At 45.8% G+C, this 22,224-nt stretch overlaps 1 protein-coding gene across 3 annotated transcripts in view; it reads left to right on the top strand.

Moving 5' to 3' along the window:
- Window positions 1–22,224, top strand: part of LOC144140936 (ribonuclease 3-like) — an 85,220-nt gene that overhangs the window by 3,615 nt on the left and 59,381 nt on the right. For 2 of the 3 annotated variants that reach the window (XM_077672444.1, XM_077672433.1), the window contains exons 3-9: window positions 1,628–1,714; window positions 7,047–7,110; window positions 7,573–7,680; window positions 13,993–14,346; window positions 18,891–19,035; window positions 20,684–20,840; window positions 21,814–21,950. In XM_077672444.1, coding sequence (XP_077528570.1) covers window positions 1,628–1,714; window positions 7,047–7,110; window positions 7,573–7,680; window positions 13,993–14,346; window positions 18,891–19,035; window positions 20,684–20,840; window positions 21,814–21,950 — 1,052 coding nt within the window. The remainder of the gene's footprint in view (window positions 1–1,627; window positions 1,715–7,046; window positions 7,111–7,572; window positions 7,681–13,992; window positions 14,347–18,890; window positions 19,036–20,683; window positions 20,841–21,813; window positions 21,951–22,224) is intronic. The other variant, XM_077672439.1, reaches the window with a different exon arrangement.

The following is a 22,224-nucleotide window of genomic DNA, read 5'->3' as shown; positions in this document are numbered from 1 at the left end:
TGAACTGGTGTTTTCGTGCTTGAAATAATTTTTTTGGAAAAACCAGCTAAAAGCTTCTTCTGTTGCTTTTATGGCCTGTGTAGTTCTCTCTTTTTGTGCAGTCTTATTGCATGTTGAATTGCATGGCTCTGAGTAGTGGCCCTTACAAGACAAATAAAGTGGTCCCTAAACAACCCGCTCCAAAAGCTGGAAGTGCGCTCCAAATCCTAATTTTTGGTGCTCCAAGAACTGCTCCAATTAGGCAATCGTCTGTTCCACTTCTGTTATTGTGAGATTTTATATGTTCTCAACCCACTTTTGGGCTCTCTGCAACCGTGCATAATGAAGTGCAGAACATCACGAAGATGCATTGGGTGCCACAACAACCCGTTGTCGAATATGCGCTCACTTAATCTCAATCTTGAGGCTTGCTTACTGTCTTGTTACTTCTATCCGCTGATTGTGGGCTAGCCCTTCAACCAGTGCGGTCTTTTTATTTGTCCTTTGGTGCCCATTCGTTAAAGATCCCCAGGTGGTCAAAATTAATCCGGAGCCCTCCACTACGGCGCGCCTCATCGCCTGCGTTGCGTCGGCGCGTTAAACCCCCACAATCAATCAATCAATTTGGTGCCCATTGTATGAACTTGCAGAAAAGGTTGTTTCAACAGTTTTTCTATCCAAGGATTCAGTGCTTGAATATTATGGAGCAAAGGTTTTGAGGGTAAGCGCATGGGAAAAAAGGATTGTTGTCTTCCCTCTCTATGACTTCTGTAGATTGTTGTACTCCAGGCATTGTGAGACTATGGTAGCTTTTCTTAAAGGTTATGGCATTTAGCACTGACTGTGTGGTAATGAACTATAATGCCTGGCATTTAGCTGCATTGAGAGCATTGTTTATGGGGCAATACAAAAATGCCCTTTGCTTGTTTTGAGTGCTGTCTAATTTTGTGAGTAAAAACAAGCAGCACTAAAAATTGAATGTCCTTGGTATCTCGGAACATGACAATGACAAAAGGGTATTCAATAGACTTGCTTTTTAGGAGGAGGAGGATGCCTTGGAACATCGCATCACTGCCTCCTTTGGATCTGTGTGTTTTACAGCTTGAAAATTAAAATGAGTTGTTACTCGTTGCTGGTGAGGGGCTTAAAGAAATTTGGCTTTTCATTGTAGCATGCCTCGTCCCAGCAGTTGCTTTGGCCCAGAAGAGCCAAATATTTCATTTGCTGTCCGGTGCTGAATTCCAAAAACAATGACCAAATTGATGCAAGCTTTGTCAGATTGGGCTCCATCCCCACGTCCACAATTGGGCAGAGTTTGGAAAAAAAGTTTTCCGAGTATGTTTCAGCGTAAAGGTGCGCTGGTCTGTTTTCTCTAAATGGGGCGACTGGAAAGTATGTCAGAGTGAAAAAGCACCAGTGGATGTTCAGACTGTCAGTGTTGTTTGACGCCAGTGCAGTGAGTTTTGCGTTGATAGTGCACAAACGTTGAACTCTTGGTTTGCCTGCATTGTGCCCTTTGTGGTACTAACAGGGTGTCGGCAGCAACGCTGCTTATACAGGGTGACGCCGTGTGCTTGAACTGACAGCGATTGAATGCACCTTGGTGTGTGTGCCCTTGTCACATTCGGCCCCCTGATGTGTGGTCCAGGTGTGCTCCACTCACAGGGGCAACTTGCGCTGCAAGCATCGTGGAGCCCTTCCTGTGTCCCGGTCCTGCCCATGTCTTCATTGTCTAGTAAGTGGACTGCAAAGAAATGCCTTCCACTGGAGTGTATTGACTAAAACTCTTTGGCCAGGTCAGTGAAGTGTCGCTCTCGCAGTGCCCCAAGTGCCTACTTGGGGCACTGGGGCACACTGTACCAAGAACTCCCACCTCTCGGAATACCATAAATATTTGGCGTTGCATTTTTCTGAGTGGTAAAACTTTTTTTCAAGACCTTATTCTTATTTCGTATAGCATACAGGTATTCTGCTGGTCAAATTTCTCAAGACCTATTCTAATAGCAACAGTCCCTGGTTTGTTTGTAACTTCCCATCTCCTTATGCAAGGAGAAAAGTAGCTTCAAAGAGATGGCTAGGGAGTCCAATCACTGCGAGGCATTGTTGATCAGTGGCAACACTCTTCAGACAGACTGTTCAAATAATAGAGATGGATTTGGAGGCTCTAGGCCTCAGGCATGTTCTTGGAGGCTTTCAGGCAAGTGGAGCTATTGAAGTTCTTGTAGGTGCTGATTTGGTCACCACCATAGGCCACTTGGTTATGGAGGGGGGCTACTGGAAAGGAGGTTACGGTGCTGTGGTGGCTTTATTTCTGACAGAGGCTATGGTTGGCATCAGCTACTCCACCTTGATGCGTAGCCTGTTGTCATAGGCAAGGTGTCTCTTCAGTGCGCCAGAATTGCATATTTAAGCTCATTTATACTCATTTCAGTTGTTGGAAAATTTAGCAGTGCAGTGATGTAACATCTGAGCCTCTTTTGGTTTTCAGGGATGCTTTTGCTCTCTGTGAATATTTTTGTGCCGGAGCTGGGCTTTTTGTAGTGTGCAGATCAAGGCTGTTCAACAGGTTTCAAAACTCGTGTATATATTTCAAAACTCGTGTATATATCAATAAGGACAACTATCTCTTGAATCTCCTGAGAGCTTTTCATACATCTTTTTTTTATTTGATTGAAAATGCACTTTGAGTGTATTATCAGTTTTGACAAGTGAAGTATATGTTCCCTAGGTCAGGTAAGGCCAGTTTTGGATGCACCTCATTTGGATGTCGGTGGCAGTGGTAGTTTGTACAGGGGTAGAAGTGCTGCACCACGCTGCACCCACCCACCTTTCCTGTGCCATCCTGTTCCAAAAGGCAGTATTGCACCGAAACTGCTCCGAAGCGGTGCCGCAAAATGCGAGGCAACGGCGGGATGATTTAATCTGGCACCTCCCAAGCTTTAGCACAGGTAGGGATGCCTTACTCGGAAAATGGCAAGCGTCTGCTGACCTAAATGCCCGCCTTGGATTAGTCTGCAGCGAACTATCTTTGATTGGGGAAGTTAGCCAGCCACTATGCGCAGAAAAGCAGTATCTTTAGGGTAGTCTGAGGTGAGTCTGACAAATCTGCCAAGATGGCATCCATGACTGAAGGCGCAAGCGCCTGCCGCCCAGCTGTCCCCGTCCTATAATCCTTAACCTCCCTTAGGCTACAAGCCTCCTTGTTAATAAAGACAATCAATAAATAAATCAATCAATGCCAGTCTTTGGCGCAGGGAGCGTAGTAGACATTTGTCACGCTGTCATTCACGATGTTACGCGCTCCGGCGGACTCCCTCAAGGACTAACACTCTGAGTCAGTCATCACAATTTTCTGGTCTTCAAGTGGCGGTGTGGTTTCACAGGGCTTGGGAGTGAACTTGGGGTGCGAGCAGTGCGCAAACTTTGCCCCTAAATGCAGCTTCACTGCACAGCACGCGTCGCTGTGATGCATACATTGTCACCCGCAGTCGCAATCTTCCTGCTTATTGCCAAAAGCAAAGAATAAAATAGTTGTACTGTTCAGTCAGACCCTCACCATTTTATCTTGTCGTGGGTGCGCTTGCCATTCCATACATTAGATGTCACCGTGCCTTGTTGAACTGGATGAGATAACAGTCGCGCACTTGGCACAAGTGGGAGGGGAAATTCTGTTAAGCTAGCAGCTATCTGCAAGTAATCTGCAAGCTTGGTAGGTGTGCCTTGCCCTGCAGTGGTGCTTTGGGGGGGGGGGGGGGCCTTCCTCCATCCCCCCTCCGTTAAGGCCTCTGTTTCTCTGTTTTTTGCTCGAAAAAAAGGTTAATAAACACTGGTATGCTTGTTATTTGGATAAACACGACACAGTGGCAGGGTATTTTTTACGTGGATAGAAGTATGCATTACTTGGTCAACAGAAGGGGTAATGCGCTAAGCTGTTTTTTCTCTTGTGTTTTGTGAACATCAAGATTTATGGTTAATTGTTCTGTAGTCTAGTCAAGTTTAGGTATGCAATGATCAAATGATCTCTTGTTTCCTCTTAGATTCTTTTCCTCTCAATTTCTTTCTCTCTTAGTTTCTTTTTGTTTTTTTTATCTCTCTACAGTCTCGTTTGGGTTAGAACTAAGCTAAAATTTTAACAGCTTAGGTGGAAGATGGACCATTTTGCCTATCTCTGGTGTTCTCTGGGCTGTTACTCATGACTGTCATGGTATGGTGTTGTAATACCAAGAACATTCATTTTTAATTTGCCTCAAGTCTAGTTAAATGTCGCTATTCAAAACACCGCTTATCTCTAGTTTTCTCTTCGTTATTGAGCTGTATGTTTTCATTATGGGAACATATTTTTGAAGTCATCGGAAAAGTGGTCGAGTCAGTATTGGTAGAACGTTGAGTAAGAACAATTTGAATTTTTGTTTTGTGTGCGTGTGTGTTTACAAGAAATAAAAAATTGCAAATATATGATGTTTGACATTAGAAATCTGCTCCTAAACAAACTTGCACGGCTTCAAAGCACAAAGCGTCGCTTATCTCTAGTTTTCTCTTAGTTATTGCTTTGTCAGCTGTTATGTCATAATTATGGGAACATATTTTCTAAGTCATTGGAAAGGTGGTTAGAAAGTATTCATCGAATTTTGATGGACAATTCGATTTTTTTTTTACTTTTATGAGAAATAAAAAAATTGCAAATAAATGATGTTTGACTCCAGAAGCTTGCTTCAAAACAGACGTGGACTGCTCCAAAACTCTTCTTGTGATGCTCCAAAGATGCTCCAACACTCCGCTTTTATTGCTCCAAAGCTGCATTATTCCTGCTCCCTGAGCTGCTCCGAAAGGCTCAAGCCTGCTTTCACCTCTGTTTGTATCATGTTTCTGACTTTAGATTACCTTTATTTTTACTGTAAAGCGACTTCCTTTTCACAATACAGGTGGGCGTTTTTATTTTAGCAGAAAGAATAATGCCCATTGGTTTCTATGAGAGAAATTTATGCAAAAATTTAGTTGTTGCCCATTTCTGCTTGATCTACGTGTATTTCAGTAAAACACATATACTTTTATGGTCCCGAAGGGTAATGTGTCCACCCAGGGAGGGAATAATGGGTAATATGGCAGATGTAGATTGAGCCATGGTGGTTTGCTCAAAGTATTACAAATTTGGCCAGGATAGGAGTTTCGTTTTCTCTATTGCCTGTTTCTGCTTAAAACCATGGCCATTATCTGGCCTTGTGGTTGGACGCGCAGTGTCCGCAGTGGTTTAAATGTTGCCAGATCTTTGCGCACCTAAAAAAGCCCGCCAGTACACTTTGGTTTAGGATGAGTCTCGTAGGTGGTGACCACACCCAAGTAGCGGGTGCTCAGCAGCTCGAGGCCCTGCAGCCATCTTTTTGGTATCCAAGACCATGACCGAGGGATGGTTGTGGCGATGCTGCGAGTTGTATTAAGCAATCTAGGGACAGCCAGGGATGCTGTGCATGTGACTAGGAAGTGTTACCATTGCTTTTGCCACAACAGGGCCGAATAAAAAATGGGGTTATTTTTGTATGCCTGAACCCCATTGAGTGCCAAATAGTTCTTGACAAATGTTTAAGTGTAGGCGGGAACAAAAAAATTTTTCAGGGCACTTAAACCCGTTTTTCTTCACAATTTCCTTTCATAGTACAGTCAAACCTTGTTATAACGAAGTAGTACCGGGGCAGTAAATTAGTTCGTTATATTCAATATCATTGTAACAGTAGAGGCAAAAATTGGCGCTAAGAAATTGGAAATGTGGCTCACGCAAAAATCCTAGATAATAAACATTATTGTAGGCTTCGAACCGGCTATACACGAGGTAATCCTTAGCTGTCTGCTTTTGGCATTTCAAACTAAATGGACCGGGACCTGGCAATGTGAAATTACAACAGAACAAAGTGCGTTTGACAAAACAGGCCTGCATTCTAATTTGTTTGAAGAAGGAAGTGATCTTTTCCTGGCAGCTATTCACAGCACTGCCAGATGAAGTTTTCCAGTGTCCACGCACGAAAGGGCCTTTTCTACTTTTGCAGTTTTACAAACTGTTATCTTCTATTTTTTTATGTTTTGCTTTTTTAACTAGCTATCGAGTTTAAAGCTTCGCATGAACAAAATATTTCTTCGTTATAGCCGATATTGCGTGCGGCTGTGGCGGCTTTGGTTTCCTAATAAAAAGAATAAGTGTCACTGAAAGAAAGTGTGACCAGCCAAAGTTACTATTTAGTTTGCTATAGCCAATAATTCGCTATATCAGGGTTCCTTATAACGAGCTTCGACTGTCTTTTGACTCTCCTCTCTGCATTCTGCATCTCCTGTGCTTCAGCCTTGTTGGTGTGGATTTTCGGGGTTGATGTTGCTTAGCCGCTAGATAAATAAGGAGGTAAAACTGACACACGAGAACTTTCTGTCACGAGAACTTGCCATCCCATGCCCAATGGCACTAGGCACACCTTTAGTGAGCCAGAAAGGGGAGCAGCCATGGCTTAGGTGTAGAGCGCTCGCTTCACACCTTGAAGGCCCGGGTTCCATATCCACCTGAAATGTGTCAAATTTTCTTTTCAAACCCGTTAATTTGCTCTTTCTACAAGAACCTCCCTGAGAAATTCAACGTCAGTCCGCGTTTTTACTCTTTGTGCCATTGGGCATTTTTGGTGCGATCCACTGTGGACGGGCAATAGTGACGCCGGATTTTTCCACTCGTGAGGCATAAAATGCTTTGGCATTAACAGGTTCTATGGTTCTTACAGCTATCGCTTAGGTCACCGGTGACTGCTGCAGACATTCGCTGCGCACTGTGTGTTTGGAGTTAGTACTCTGCATCTGGGATCGTTACTGTTTGTGTATGTGTGGAGTGACATTATTGCTTTTCCACATTGAATATTCACATTCCTTTCGTGAAGCTTTTTTTCAGTGTAATGGTTTTCAGTAGGGTATCAACAGTGTTCACTAGAGTAGCTGCAGGGGCATGTATTCTTGAAGGTGGTGTCGTAGAGCTGAAGCTTCGCTGCTTTAGAAGACGCTCACACAGTGGCTCACCATTCTCTTTTCAATTTCCTTGGCAGGTCATTATCGCAGCTACCAGCAGGCTGCTGCCTTGCAACAACTCACTTCTCATGCTTACTCCAGGTGAGTTTGATTCTTATTCGTGGGAATTTGGGCGTCTGCATCACCCCCTCCCCTTCCCCGCCTGCGATTTTATGAGGTGGCTCGGTTCTCTTCGGTGGTTTGGGCAGAAATGTTGACCTAAGCAATGCACCCCCATGTTTATATCAGGGTATAACGGAACTTGGGTGTAATGAAACCAATTTCTCATTCTTTATGGGTTCATTAGAGGTGTGTGTGTGAGAAAGGTTAGGTCAGGTCATACTGCATGCATTGCTGTAAAAACCGAGCGTGTAGTGTAATTATGCTGTCAAGTTGAAATGGGGCTACTGTAGGTATTCCTTCAATTGCCCCAGGATTTTCAGTAAACCAACAAGTATTTGGGGTTCCCCTGCAAACGTTTCATCAAAAGGGGGCATCCTTGCGTGGCGCTTTCTATTTAGTTATTTTTTTTTTTTTAAAGGGAAGAACCTCGTGTGCTTGCAGTGCATCTAGTCAGGCCTACCTGAGCTGCAGGCTGGAGGCCGCCTCCGAGGGCGCAGCCAGCACGGTGGACAACAAAAGTCGGGACTCTCACCGCAGCAGCAGGGACAGGTGGGGACTCCTGCTTGGCATCCATCGTTGCTGCTGCCCATGGGGCCCTTGGTCGTACACTTGTGGCCACTCCACCAATTTTTGGGGGGAGACCTTTGTGGCACCAAGCCTTGACTTTGTTTCACTCATTTTTGCTCTTGGGGCTCGCAGTGTGAGCCATAATGTTCTGCATATTTGGTGTCTAAGGACTGCACACATCTTTTTTTTTTTACATGTTGATATATAGAGTAATCTTCAGAAATATTTTATGGAATGCTACTTGGAAATTTTATTCCAAACTCGTGACTAATTTTAGATGTGCTTATTTTTTGTTGACCTGACGACTGTCGTGCCACTGTGGTAGTTTTATGTATGCAGGGTTCTTTTAAAGGAGCCATGAAGACAAAATGCAAGTTGGTTTTATTCGAAAGATTTCGTGTTTTATAGTGCCCCCAGCGCTTGTCCGGATACAAACGATGCTTTATTCACTGAGAAATTAAACAATTTAGGTTAAAATTTTGATTTTTCCGCTCAATCGTGCGTTTTCGTGGTCCCAAATGACATCACAGGAACCAACCGCTCTGCAGCCTAGAGTACCTTCATTCACGCATCCGCCGTACAGGGTAGAGACACGTATACGCTGGCGCCGCCATTTTTGGTTGCTCGCTTGCCGCCGAAGCAAGTCATTGTGTCAAAACCGCGCTAAAATTATCGCCGCAACGCGGTTTACTGAAGAAGTTTGAATCATATTGTCTGTTTCGCGTTGCTAGGTCTCGTGGGAAACGAAAAGAATAACGCGTTGAGCCCGTTGGCCCAATTGCGGCGGCACGGGACCGTTCAAAGGTTGTCTCCACCCTGTACAGCGGTGTTGGTTTGTTCCCGCGTTTCTTTACGTTCCGTAACCTAGATGGCGCCACCATACCGTGGCAAGCGTTTGGTTTGTTTTTGCCCGCATTTAAACCTGGCTTGTTTTTGTTCTGGGAGAAAATATTCGTTCCCTGAAGCAGTGCTCGCTCGACAAATGGGGTCACGTAAGACACTGTTGCTTGCGTCAATCGGCCAGTGTCGTCTGAGACAACCCCAAGCCCCGTAGTGCTGTGCAGCTAAACCAAGCATGCTGTGCGCAGTACGAACAGCAGAACGCATCAGTACTTGTATGTTTACATGTGCTTTCGTAACTTCCACTGTTTGTCCCATCATTCTTATTGCTTTGTAAAGAATGTGCCCTAAATTTAAGCGCAAATCGCTCGTTCGTCTAGTTTGTAAGCTCTACCTAATTTGCGTCTGCTTCTGTCAGCCTCCGCCAATCGCAGAGCTTAGCTCATGTGACATCATAGGTTCTGTTGCGGGAAATGAGCTGGTGGGTCGCATGACCATTCCCGTTTTTCCTAATTATGTAGCTTATTTGAGCGAAGTTTACGTTAAAAGTGGTGTCAGTATGATTCTAACGAGACAATCTTTTGAATGAACCAAACTTGTGTTTTCTCTTCATGGCTCCTTTAAGAATGCAGAAGCATTAAATGGCCCATTGAGCAGAAAAGCCACCGCAGTGTCTGTGCGAGCGATATGGCTCCTAAAAAGTACAAGTAAAGTAATGTAGTTTCAAAAGGAAATGAGAAATTTTGGACTGGATGGCAATCAAACCCAGGGCTTCTGGAATACGAGTTGAGCATACATCCTGGATGCCACTTTTGCTCTTTAGGTCTAGCTGATGTAATGGTGGACATTGTGAGTGTAGCATGGCCTTCAGCTTATTAAGAAATATCGACAGCCGCTACACACAGCTTGACGTGCACTGCTTGGCACATTCCTGACCGGGGTTTGAGGCTACCGCAGGCCACACATGGCTGCATTTGAGGTTGCCTTACGACGAGACTTGCCTCAACAAACTGATCTCACGATGAGGTGTTGCATAGTTAGTCTGTGAGCCAAGAGTCGGCGGGGCAGAAAGCGCTCTTCAGTGCCCAAGTTCTGCGGGATGGAGGGGTCCTATGTGAGGAGGGAGGCTGGTGGATGACTGATGGGAAGGGGACGCCATGTCACGTGCGCGACAGAAGTTGTGAGGCAGCTGCAGGTGTGAAAGCTCCTGGGAACGTGGTGGCATTCGCCAAGATGGGGCTTGCCTATGTGTGGTAGAAAACTAGCCCTGTCCACACATGCTGATGAGACGAATGGGGCTGGTGGTGTCCCCTCATGAGAAATATGGGTTTGCCTGTTACGAAGCTGGTTGTACAACAGAAGTGGGCGTGGTTCCCTCCCGAGTCCTGGAGACCAGTAAGTTGCTGGGCGTCCGCGTGAGCACTGGTCGTCAGGTTCACCCACAGCTTGTGTAGGGAGAGGGAAGAGGAAAGAGGCAAACGAGGTGGGTTGCGAGCACACCTGAAACGGGTTAGGGTGCCTGGTTGAGAGCAAAACTTGCATTCAGCAGGGTGTTTTCCTTCATATAAATGGTGTGGCCGCGCGGCTTGAGGGAAAGTGTTGGTATGGATTATACAAGAGTAGTTTCCTTGTTTTGGATGAGGATGTGGGAGAAGTTGTCTACAGACGCAGTAATGCTGGACCATGTCGTGGAAGGTGACCATGGGCAGAGTGTCCTAAGCTTCCTCAGTAGCCTGGGGAGAAAGGGCTAAGGCTTGCTGCTGAGCATAGTTGCTGCCTGTCGGCGAAAAGCGGATGGAGTTCAAACAGGGTCACTATTCCAAGGGTGGGGTTGGGGAGGGGAATGATGGCTGTGCAGCTGGAATGGTCATTGGGGTCACCTGACATGACAAGAAGCTATTAAGGGCAGCCTGGGGGTGCGCAAGTATGATTGGGGATGTGGTGTAAGTGATGGCCAGAGTTATGGCAAATTCTGTGGTGGCCCAGGTGGTGGGGGTGTTGTGGGAGGCTCAAGTGGTGACCTTATCTGAGTGGGGCTCACTGCCTGATGGAATGAGGGGGTGGAGTAACTTGGGTCTGTGTATGAGATGCCGTGGCGTTTGGTTGATTCTTGGTGGGCTTGGCTGTGCTAAACATTCTCCTCTGCACCCTTTGTCTTTATCTGGAATGTGCACTCAATGGGGAGGTACGGAAACCTGCGAATGCATGTAACATGCCATCTTTATGCAAGTAATTTGGCTCGAACATTGGTGCTTATGTAAAGACATAAGGAGGTTGGTGCGGCATTAAATAAAAGACAAGAAAAAGTGTAGCACGCAAACATGCTGCTGATTCAACTAAATTTCTTCATTCTAGTGGTCTTATATATATGCAACTGCGATTAACAGCAAAGGAATGGAAAACTTTTTTTTCTTTTGTGGTTAGTCATTGCACGCATTGAATTGTGACTTTACTCAGTACATACTGGGAAGGGGCCATGCAGACAAAATAAGTTTGTTTTATCGAAAGATTTGGTGTTTTATAGTGCCCCCAGTGCTTTTCCGATAGCAAGTGACGCTTTATTTACTTAGGAACCAATCATGAAGTTAAAATTTTGATTCTCCCGCCAAATCGTGTGCTTCGTGACGTCTGCCATGACGTTGCATGGACGGGTCTTCAAGCGACCTTCAAGTGCGCATTTCATTCTGCAGCGGATTGCGGAGCCTTATTTATTGTCAATCCTCCTAGATGTCGCCACCATACTGCTCCACACCACTATTCGCCTTTGCTGTGTTTTTGACCGTATTTGAACCTGGCTTGTTTTTGTTACGGTAGGTGGTAATTGTTTTGTGAAACACGGGGTATGTTTGACAAATAGGGTCACTTAAGACAATGTCGATTGCGCCAATCGGCCAGTGTTGTCTGAGACAACCCCAGAGTGCCACACTGCTGTGCAGGTATGACGAGCTTAGTGCACGCAGTACAAACAGCAGTACGCACTGGTACTTTTATGTTTACATGTGCTTTCGTAACTTCCACTGTTTCACCCCACCATTCTTACTGCTATAAAATGAATATGCATTACACTTAAGTGAAAATAGCTCATTCTGTGAGCTTGTAAGCCTCGCTTAACTTGCATTTGCTTGTGCCGTCCTCAGCGAGTCGCATAGCTGTACATATGACGTCATATGTTCTAGTGTGGGAAATAAGCTAGTGAGTTGCATCGCCATTCTTTTTTTTTTCCCCTTAATTTTGTAGCTTATTCGAGCAAAGTTTACGTTAAAAGTGGTGTCAGTATGATCCTGAAGAGGCAATCTTTCAGATGAACCAAACTTGTGTTTTGCCTGCATGGCCCCTTTAACTCTTTCGCTACCGGCGGAAAATTGATCAATTTTAGGGGTCCAAGAAAACATTTTTTTTCCTGCTAAAAAATTGGTTAGGCACTAATTGCAGGAACACAAAATGCAGATTATCTAACGGCCTTTCCAATAACACCAGTTTTTAAAAAGTTTTTATATATCATAGTTGTAAAAAAAATATCAAAATCAAAATTTTTGTCAAGTTGTTGAAAAAAATGATAAAAAAGGAGTTGTGTATATCAAATTACTGGTAGTAGAACAAAATTAGAATATACATTTTGTAGAAAAACATTTCAAAAACACGCCCTAGAAAAAATGTTGACTTGCGCGGAACAGTTTGTCAGATATAAAAAAAAAATGTTAGCATGCACGGTGCTCGTGTCATGCGGTGAAGCCCAACCTCCAATTCAAAATGTGCAATTTCGGGTGGTTTCCTGGAATAAATCTGGCGGTTTGTCATTATCAGAGGCAGCCATTTGCCCCCACATAACGTAAAAACATCTTGTCAATGGCTGACTTTGCATTTACAGCGAGCAAAATATTTGGGACAAGCACGTGATGCGGAAAAAAACATGCATGAAGTTGGAAACGGAACGCCGTGGCTGATGCTTGTTGTCGTTCACGGTCAGTTATCTCTCAAAACATAAAGCTGAGCTTTATTATCATCTTTTTACTCGCAATTGTTGCCTTGCTCGCAAAAATGAGGTACGATGAGCTAGAATCGTGCCCGGCGATCTTTGGCCGAGTAGCAGTTGCGCGATGAAAAAGATCAGCACAACGAGCCTCCTCTATTGCAGCGCCACCTAATATTTTTCAAAAGAAACAGTACAAAAACTTATCGGAGACTCCGTCTGAATAGACAGTTCAACTAAGCAGCAACATTAGACACCCGGATATACCCTCGCATGGAAACGAAACTGGAAGGCGAACAGCTGGCAGTGTAAGGCCGGTTTGAAGCGCTGTCCTCGGCGGAACAGATATCTGGCGACTGGGTGTGATCTTTTGACTTGCATCTGAAGTTCTTATCGCAGAAATCGGGTTAGGGTGGGGGAAATCAGGAGCGGCGTGCTTTGTTCGAGGATCAGTCATGGATGCTCCAGGCGCTATGGCAGGTAGCCTTGAAGTTGGGTAACTGCGTAGTAGCACTAAATATGAATTTCGCGATGCAGAAACGAAACCGAAACTGTTGTAAACGGTTTGCAAATGGTCCTGGGGTAAGTATAACTAACACAGAACTTAGAACGACATGCGCAAAGGCAATAAAACTGCCTAAAATCATAAAGTAGCTTTGCAACCAGGCACTGCTTGACATTTTCAGCCGATTTCTGGGATTATTACTGTCAGAGTGCGAACCTGACGATTGAAAATCGTTTGCTACTTCCCCATTCACGCCCTGATAGCAAAAAATAAGTGCTGGTGCAGAGTAATTACGAGTTGCACGCATTCTTCGTTGGTAGCAGTGACGCGCGATGACCACGCCCCTTTTCTACACCCAGGTGATTCAAAAGCGTGTCAAAAATCACGTTTCCGTTGCAAAAATGAAAACAAAACTGATTTTGAAAGGCAATTTTCTGATCTAACTCCGAACAGCTTTACTTGTTAGAGAAACGCCTGGAACGCTATGAAAAGGCGCTACCAAAAGTATCGATCAAATTGATCGATTTTGATAGGCGCGGTAACGAAAGAGTTAAGGATGGTGTTGTGGGTTGGATTCTTGACCCCAGAGTTTCTATTGTGGTAGAGGAAAAATTAAACTGAAGTGCCTATATTTACACGATTTCATCACATATTGAAGTACCTCAGATGGTGTAACCTAGTTGAACGCCCCCCATTAAGGTGTAGATCAGAGTACCTAGTTCCCCCTTCCTTTCTCTTAATTTATTTCTGCTATGGAAATTATTTATGCCTTCACAGAACATTTAGTCCAGAGCACTGTGCTGACAGTATGTGCAGGCTGTGCAAAGCCAGGGTGATGGTGGTGTCACTTGTCTGATGCACCCTCTTAAGGGTTGTGCTTGTTGCATAAATCAATTCGCATCACTCTCTCTGTCATGGTATTGGTACAAGGCCTTGCGTATGTTGTCCAAGCTGAAAACTGGTGTTGCTCTGCCCACAGGTCTCGGGAAAGGCGGAGAAGTCGCAGTCGGGAACGGCGTCGCCGGAGTTCTTCGGGCAGCAGGCGGCGCGATGCACGGCACCGTTCACGGGACGAGCGAAGACGGCGGGGCTCGCACCGCAGCCAGTCTCCATCTCCTCAGGGCCACCGGCGCCGAAAGCGGTCACGTCCTGGCTCATCTTGCTCCAGCCGGACTTCGTCTAGATCTCACTCGTCACGCAGGACGGAGCGGTCCTCGGACAAAAAGGACAGCCATCGGGAGGAGAGGCCAAAGAGGAGTGAAGAGGACGGCAAGAGGCGGAGGGATGGCAGGCGCCCCTCCAGGGACGTGACTAAGGAGGCTCAGGAGAATGGGTGAGCAAAAAACAAAATTTTCGCGTTATAGATTTGGGACTTGGGTTTAGTGTGCTACAAGCTTGACCTTATTTTGAACTTTAGTGTGCCAGGGTTGATGCATCGTTACCTCGTTTTTTTCTTCACCTTTGCAGAAATTAGTCGGAAAAACCACATCTATATTATTTAGAGTGAGAGTGGTATCCACGCCTTCTAACTTAAACATACAATTACACGGTTTCCCAATTGGGGAATAAACTTTAACCCCGTTTTCGGGATTCCTTTCCCGAGAAAATCTCTCGTGGATACTGTCATGTACCGCGCTCCGGCAGGCCCCAACTCAAGCACTGCGCTCTGTAAAGCCGTAAGCGGACAAGTCCCGCCACTTCGTGGGGCCTACTTAAGGGGAGACGCGGGTCTTGGAATCCCGAACTTTGGCCAAAAAATCGATTTTTAGAAATCGCCATTTTCGGAAAGTAGAGCTATTTTTCTACTGGTTAGCAAAATATCGAGACCCAGGAGTACGTATTTGAGCCATAATATCAATGTATAGCACCGACAATGGCTAAAATCGGCCAAGGTTCGACGCGAAAATAGCATTTTTTCGACGACTCGCCCCTCGGGTTCTACGTGCGCCACGGCGTCCATCTTGGTCTCATTCGAAAGCGCGTCTTTTCGTTTTCAATTCCCCGCCAGAACCACTCCGTTTCGTCCGTTGGTTGCGAGTAAAACCGGGGTAGAAAAGAAACGAAACGCGCCGCCTAATTGGCTACTGACTGCACGTGACTGCAGGGCACAACCTCATTGGCTGGGCGCCGTGGGTCGTCTGCTCGGCACTTCCATCACAGTGCAACGGCTCATGTATTCGTCTATGCAAGAACTGGCAAAAGTCCCGCATGGCGTAAAAATAAAGTAAATATGTCTATCAATAAGCGGAAGGAAGAACAAGCATTATTAAAAGCGCCTGAAATACGATTTTCTGCTCATGTGACGACGACTTATCGCGAGAACGGTGACGAGACGGAGGTAGGCTTAGCGCCCGCGCGGGCTGCCGAGATGACAGCGTAGCGATATGATTACGCCTGCGGGGGCACTAAGATGCGTCTATCTTTCGATCAGCAGCAAATAGAAAGAAAAGGAATGATAAAGTGGAGGATGCCGCATGCCGACGTCGCAAGGGAAGTGTGTTCATTCTGTTATCAACGATGCCGCGGCGGGTCGGCCCGCACTCCGGCGCGCGCTTCCTCGTCGGCAGGTTACCATATAGATGAGCGATTTGAGCATTATAAATGTTCGCACAGTGCACAATGTGCGTTGGTGACGTGATATATGAGTAGATTAAACCGAAAACTCGGCTATCCCACCTAGCCAAGCGCATGCACGTCACAGAACAGTGGCGGGCATTCCGTTACCAGCCCCTTCGCTGCAACTCATTTCACGCGGTGCAAATCCAATTTGATTGCTACAAACGAAGCAGTAACATAACAAAATAAACGTTTACAACTGTAGTGCACGATCGGGACCTCAGCCCTAGTCGCCAAAGAGTGACGGCGCGCTGCCAACAGCATAAAAATTGAAGCAACGTTCTGGCTTTGCTTTTGTTCAGTTTTTCTGCCAAGTGCCATCTGTAGACAGAGGATTTCATAAATTTCCCATCAACTGATTTCAGCAAACTTGGTATGCTCGTGTTGAGCGAAAAGCGAGCTACATTCTAGAACCTTTCTTTTTTTCATATGCTCAATAGATAAATCTGTCACTTGTAGTAAAACTTCAACTGCGATTTTCTCAGCTTCCCTTTTTTTGCATATGTGCCTAGCCTTACAGTGGTTTTGAGGTAGTTTTTTTCAAAGGATTTCTACAAGTGTTATACCGTTGAATTCGGGATAAAATAAACTGCATGCTGATGCTATTTTAATTGGCTCATTTTGCCCCAAATAAATGTTATGAGTAATAATATGAGCTCATTAAGTTTTCTGAAAACTGTACTTGGCATAATTAGACTAATTCTATCCAATTAACTATCTTTACAGGAATATAAATAGCTTCAGCATGCATGGAAGGTCTTCAGCTTCACATCCATACCATTTATTTTTTAAAAAATTGAATAAAAAGTTCCAAGGCCCGTAAGAAATTACATAATTAGGCTCCAGTGTTTTCTTTATAACTCAAAAAATAATTATGCCACTTGAAACGTAATTACATATTTGAAATGAGGAAGTCAAAACACATATGCACAGTGATTTTCATTATCACAGACCAATTAATAAAAAAGTTCATTTCAAGACCCACGTCTCCCCTTAACAGTCACTCACGTGACGTAGATTGCGCGGGCCGAGAGCAGCAGTGCGTGCCAAAGCATGGACGACACCAGACACGTCCCGGCTAGTTCTCAATAAACGACCTTCTTTGTGTTATGGCAGTGCGTCACGAGTCTTGTAACATTGGCGACGAGGCGGAGCACCCACAGCGGCAGAAACTACTCAAGAAGTGAGAATGGCAGCGCGTACGACGGACTACGCCGGCCGCATTAAAGAATTCGGCGGCAACGTTGCGTCATGGACTTCATGGTACGGGCGTCTACAGTTCTATTTTTAAGCTAACGACGTCAGGGACGCAGTGAAGAAACGTGCACACCTTCTCACGCTGTGCGGCGCGCAAACGTACGAGACTGTCTGTGCGCTACTGCAACCTCTCACGCTGGACCAAGTCGACTACGCCGACATTGTGGCTGCGCTTCAGGCGCACTTCAATCCGCGGCCGTCGGAAGTGTACTCCCAGGCGATGTTCCAGCGGCGAGATCAACTGCACGGAGAATCAGTGAGTGACTGGCAGCTTTACGCAAGCTCTCCGCTAGCTGCAACTTCGGAACTTTTCCTTCGGTGACCTTGACGCCGGCTGCAGTGGAGCGAGAGGAAGCCGCCGCCATTACAGGGGCGCCATCGCCGGTTCGCGGGGGGGCTCCGGTTACGAACCCGACGCTGCTCCCGCTGGAAGCCATGTTATGTGATAGATTCGTTTGCGGCCTTCGCGACGAACAGCTCTAACAGCGGCTCTTCGCCGAAAAAGACTTGACCTTCTCCCGAGCCTACGACCTGGCGGTCTGCGCAGAGGGTGCGGTTCGTCAGCAGCAGAGCATCAAAGGAGAACAGACGGAAGTAAACAAGGCAAGCAGCAGTGTGGCGTCCGGAACGATGCACAAGAAAGGCCAAGTCAAGGAAGGACAACGCTGCTGGCGCTGCGACGAGAAGCACACACCTAGAGTAGATGTTTGTCGTGAAGATGGCATCCTAAATAAGTCAAGATATTGCCTACCAGCAGTCATCAAACGTGACACACGCTTGATGACTGCTGGTAGGCACTTAAACATCCACTCATGTATAAGTTAATGTTTTTTAGTTTGGTCGACGACAGCTCAAATTTAAATAACATTTTAAACCTGGAAAAAAGGGGAATACATGCTATTGCCAACCTGCATAGAACTGAAAGTGTAGGGCCATACTTTAACATATGAAGTGTTCGATGTTCAATCTTCATAGAAATACAAACTAAGTCTAGAAATTTTCTGCCAGCATAGGACAGATAAAGCATTGTTCGAAACTAACTACCGCACAGAAAGCACCTGTTACGAACTGAGAGGAAATGTAATCGAGAAACCGCACCCCCTGAACAACTTATGGTACCCAGAGATACACATCTCAAATACCTGACTTGCTAAATGAAAGCCCAATTATAATATAACATTTAAACAGTTTTGTACGAATGAAAACTTTTAAAATGCTTATAAAACGTATGCTCCTTGAAAAAAGGGCAGCTCAAAGTTGAAATGTTTGACCACATATAGCAGAGTTCTATTTTTTATATGGACTTCACATGTGTGTTTGTTATTTTGCATTAACATTAGTTCATATACGCAAAATTCCAACTCAAATTTTATGTGTTACACAAGGTCATGTACACAAAAATTGTTATTGTCCACCTGATGTGATACATGTTATTTCTGTTCTGCAGTTATTTACAATTGCTTTTGTTTTGCATGGAAATTGTAAGCAACTGTACCGTTCGGTGTGTTACTGCTGGCATGGCTCAGTCAGGCATGGTTTTGCCTTTTGCCGTGTCACCCAAGGCAATTGAACGAAATAAAAGAAGAAAGAAAAGAAGGCTATGAAGGAGGCAGCTCAAGGTCATGGGTGTTTTTAGCGTAAGTGTGTACTCTGGTGCCCTTCAGCTGAGAGGATCATTAGAACGATCGTACTGATTAATAAAATGATGGCATCAAAGCTTGTCAGTGTCTCCGCTAAATGGCCATCCCACTAGCAGCATCTTAAGGCGTTGAGCTCAGGGTCATCAGCAGGAGTCGATGGCCTTTACCCAGCCGTTACTCGCACCCAGTGCAGCTAACTCACCACACTGGAGCATTGCTTTGACAGAATTATCAACACTCAGCCAATGGAGGCCCAAGAAATGGTGCACAGTGTTGTCTGTGGTGCCATGCGCCAGCAGCAATACTGTAGGGAGCTTGTTCGTGAGTAGGGGATGTGCTGAAGCTGAACTCCCTGTTCTTGCAGTGTTGACCAATCTGATGATGAGCTCTCTTCTAACCCGGAGCCCGAGGCTGAGGCCGAGGAAGGAGAGGAGGAGGACTATCTCTTGGAGCCAGCACGCTGGATTCGCAGCAGCCCTGCCGAACTGTACTACCAGCGTGATGAGAAGGTATTCGGGGTCCTTACCAGGGTGGGGCACCACTGATTCCACCACGTTGGATACTGTATATACTCGTGCAATGTATAGTGCATATACTCGTGCGAACGTTGTCTGACCGGGGAAGCTTGTTTCTGCACTTCTTGATGGCGTCGTTCGGCGGCAATGCGACAACTGCGCCAATACAGTGTTGACAAGTACAAAGTGGAGACTGCCGAAGTCACCAGCCTGTCGCTGTATTGATGTGTGTTTTGAACTTTTCTCAAGCTATTTTTGTTAACAAGGTGGCTTTTCATAACAAGACTTACCTGTGAAGAATGCCCGGAGTGATTCAAAGTGTGAAGTGTGTGTGCTGCCTTGCTACTGAAGCTTGATGTGAACTCCACTTGTGGATTCACAGGAGGGCCAGAAACAGTCGCATACATTGGTTTTAAAACAAGAACTTGCAAAATGTTCAAACGAAAAAAAAAAAAAAAAAAAAAAACAGCCTTGGCAGGGGTGGAACTACCGTCCTTCGAAAGCAAAATCTGGTGCATTAACCACTTTGCCATTCAGGAACGCAGGAAGGTTTGAGAACTTGGCATGCAATCCCTGGGCATCAGCAAGTATCTATGTGTGCGTGTAGTTTTGTTGTTTTTAAAAAAATTTGGTTGTGGTAACGTTTGTTCATCGGGAACTGATCTTGCAGATGCGCTCCGTCGTGCTAATACTACAAGAAATTAAATCAGACCTCCCTCGTTTAACTCATGAAAAGGTATCGCAAAGTTGCGATCTCCCTGACACAGGCCAAGGAATGCACCACTGTAAAATTGCAGTTGTCTTTGGTAACAGCTTTGCAACAAAAATAGCTTGGTTGAATGTCTCATGGCAGCTGATTGCTGCTAAAGAAAAGAAAAAGGTGTGATTGTTTTTCGGTGAATGGAATGGCACTTCCCAATGAGAAAGCAAGTCCCCAAACGTCGAGACGCTCGAGACGGACTGAAAACATTGAATCTGCCGCCCGCTTTGTGACATTCGCTGACTACGCCACTTCTGGTGTCGACGTTGAATAACTTTCTTATTTGCGCACCGATCCTGATAATTCTTTTTGCGTCTGTATCTGAACGACACGACGAATAGACGTAGGGCCCGAAAAGTACCTGTAAAGGAAGCGTTGCAGGTGTCTTTCAAATTAAATGAAAATAAAGCAAACATTGTTTGAAGTAGTTACTGCTGAAAGAAGTTTTTCACCCAATGCACTGCTGTCACACCATGTACTGCAACAAGAAAATGCCTTGCACCGTAGGAGGAAACTCAGGTGCAGTGTCAGTGAACTCCTTTTGTGGAGGTTTTTGGGGAATGGGAATGCTACAGTGGGCTGAATGGATTAGTGCTGGCAAAGTTCTTCCCCTGTTTCAGGAATGTGAGTTTTAGTGAAAATGCATCACTATCTGACGCTGAAAACTGACCTTGCCTCGGACTCTACTCTCTCCCTCTCCTGGTGTACAGCTGACAACTACGAGCACTCTCGTGGCTGCCATTGTTTCGCGCAACACATCAATGTGTGATGCATAACTAGTACTATAGTGGTGAGCCCAAGTGCTAGGACTAGTGGTGGCAGCTGTGGCAGGGCTTCACTGACAGCCGTTTGGGCATCGCTCGTGCTCTCTCCTTCCGCCAGGTGTCAGGGCTGGTGACAGGGACAGCCAAGCTGCACGCCCTGCAGGACAGGTTCCGACAGGAGCTGGTGGAGCGCAGCGCCGCCGTCAAGAGCCAGCAGGAGCCTTACAACCCGCCCCCGCGCAAGAGCCGCCTGTGCAACCCCAACTCGCACCGCAGTGAGTGTCCATTGGAGGGGTGTGCCTGGCCACTTCCCTCACAGTCTAGCAGCAGACAAGTGCTAGCTCCGTAGCCTGCTGCGAGTAAGGTCAGGCTGACGTTAGTGTAACAATTATGGCACATAAAAAAAAAAAAAGAAATGATTGCACGTACTTGCCTGCTCACTCTCACTGGGGTTATATCTTTCCTGCCTTCAAATAAAGCCAAGTTTATTTTTGAGTACTATATATACTGCACAACGCTTTGCGTCTCACTTAGAATACTGTAAGAAGTCCCATGGTAGGCTACTGTAAGGGGGGGCATTCCATTAAAGGGGCCATGAAGACAAAATCCAAGTTTGGTTCATTCGAAAGACTGCTTCGTTTGGTAACACTGACACCACTTTTAGCGCAAACTTCACTCAAATAAGCCGTATAATTAGGAAAAGAGAGAATGAACATGCGACCCACTGGCTCATTTAAACTATACTATAAAGCATAGGAGGACAGGGTCTGTACTTTGCTAATTGCTCATTCTTGAGGATACGGAGTAATCACAGGTGAATAGGATAATGTGTTTGCCTTTAATCATCAGCAGTTAAGGTTACAGTTAGGCCAAGGGTTATAAAGCACAAACTTTTCACGTGTGCAACAAAATACCCTAGCAATTTGCTTTAGATTTCTAAAAAATTATTGGAAAATCAAAGGTCGGATTGCTACCCACTAAGTTGGCGAGTGGCTAAAGTGTTGGGCTACTGAACACAAGTTTTCGAGTTCAATTCCTGCCCATGGTAGCCATTTGTCCAATAGAAGCACAGAACTAAATCCTTGGGTGTTGAGATTTTGGCGCACGTTAAAGATCCCCAGGTGGCCTAAGGTGGCCAGGCGGCCCTGCACTGCGGTGAGCCTCATAGCCGAGGTGTAGCTTCGGCGCAAAGAACCCGAATTTGAAGTGTCAAAAAACGAACTTGTTGCCCCATATTCCCCTTCGCAGTTGCCAACCCTGGTACAAGCGATTCCTCGAGCAGCGAGTCGGAGTCGGATGAGGACAACGCCATGGAGGAGCTCGAGGTGAAAAGGAAGCACCCGTACCGGCTGCACCAGGAACTGTGGTACAACGACCCTGGTGAGGTGAGCACCTCAGTGCAAGCGCAGTTGTCCGACACGAGTGCGGGAGGTGCACAAAGAGTGTTCATTGTTACTACAAGATGGCGTGAAATGTGCCAAAAACGCAAGTTACGTGTGAAAAATGTGGACGTGGCTGACAAAACCCAGGCAGCTGCATTCGGGCATTTGTACGTATTGTAAGGATTGGAAGTTCTTTCGGTGATCTAGCTCACTCTCGAGCTCCATTGAACTGCACCACATGACAGCCAACTGGCACCGTGGCAGAGAACAGCCAGGA

Source organism: Haemaphysalis longicornis, unplaced genomic scaffold (assembly GCF_048455015.1).
Source record: "Haemaphysalis longicornis isolate Haplotype H1 unplaced genomic scaffold, Haemaphysalis longicornis Haplotype H1 scaffold_1, whole genome shotgun sequence".
Taxonomy (NCBI): Eukaryota; Metazoa; Arthropoda; class Arachnida; order Ixodida; family Ixodidae; genus Haemaphysalis; species Haemaphysalis longicornis.
Note: the sequence above shows the minus strand (reverse complement) of the source record. Positions and strands in the feature narration are given on the sequence as shown.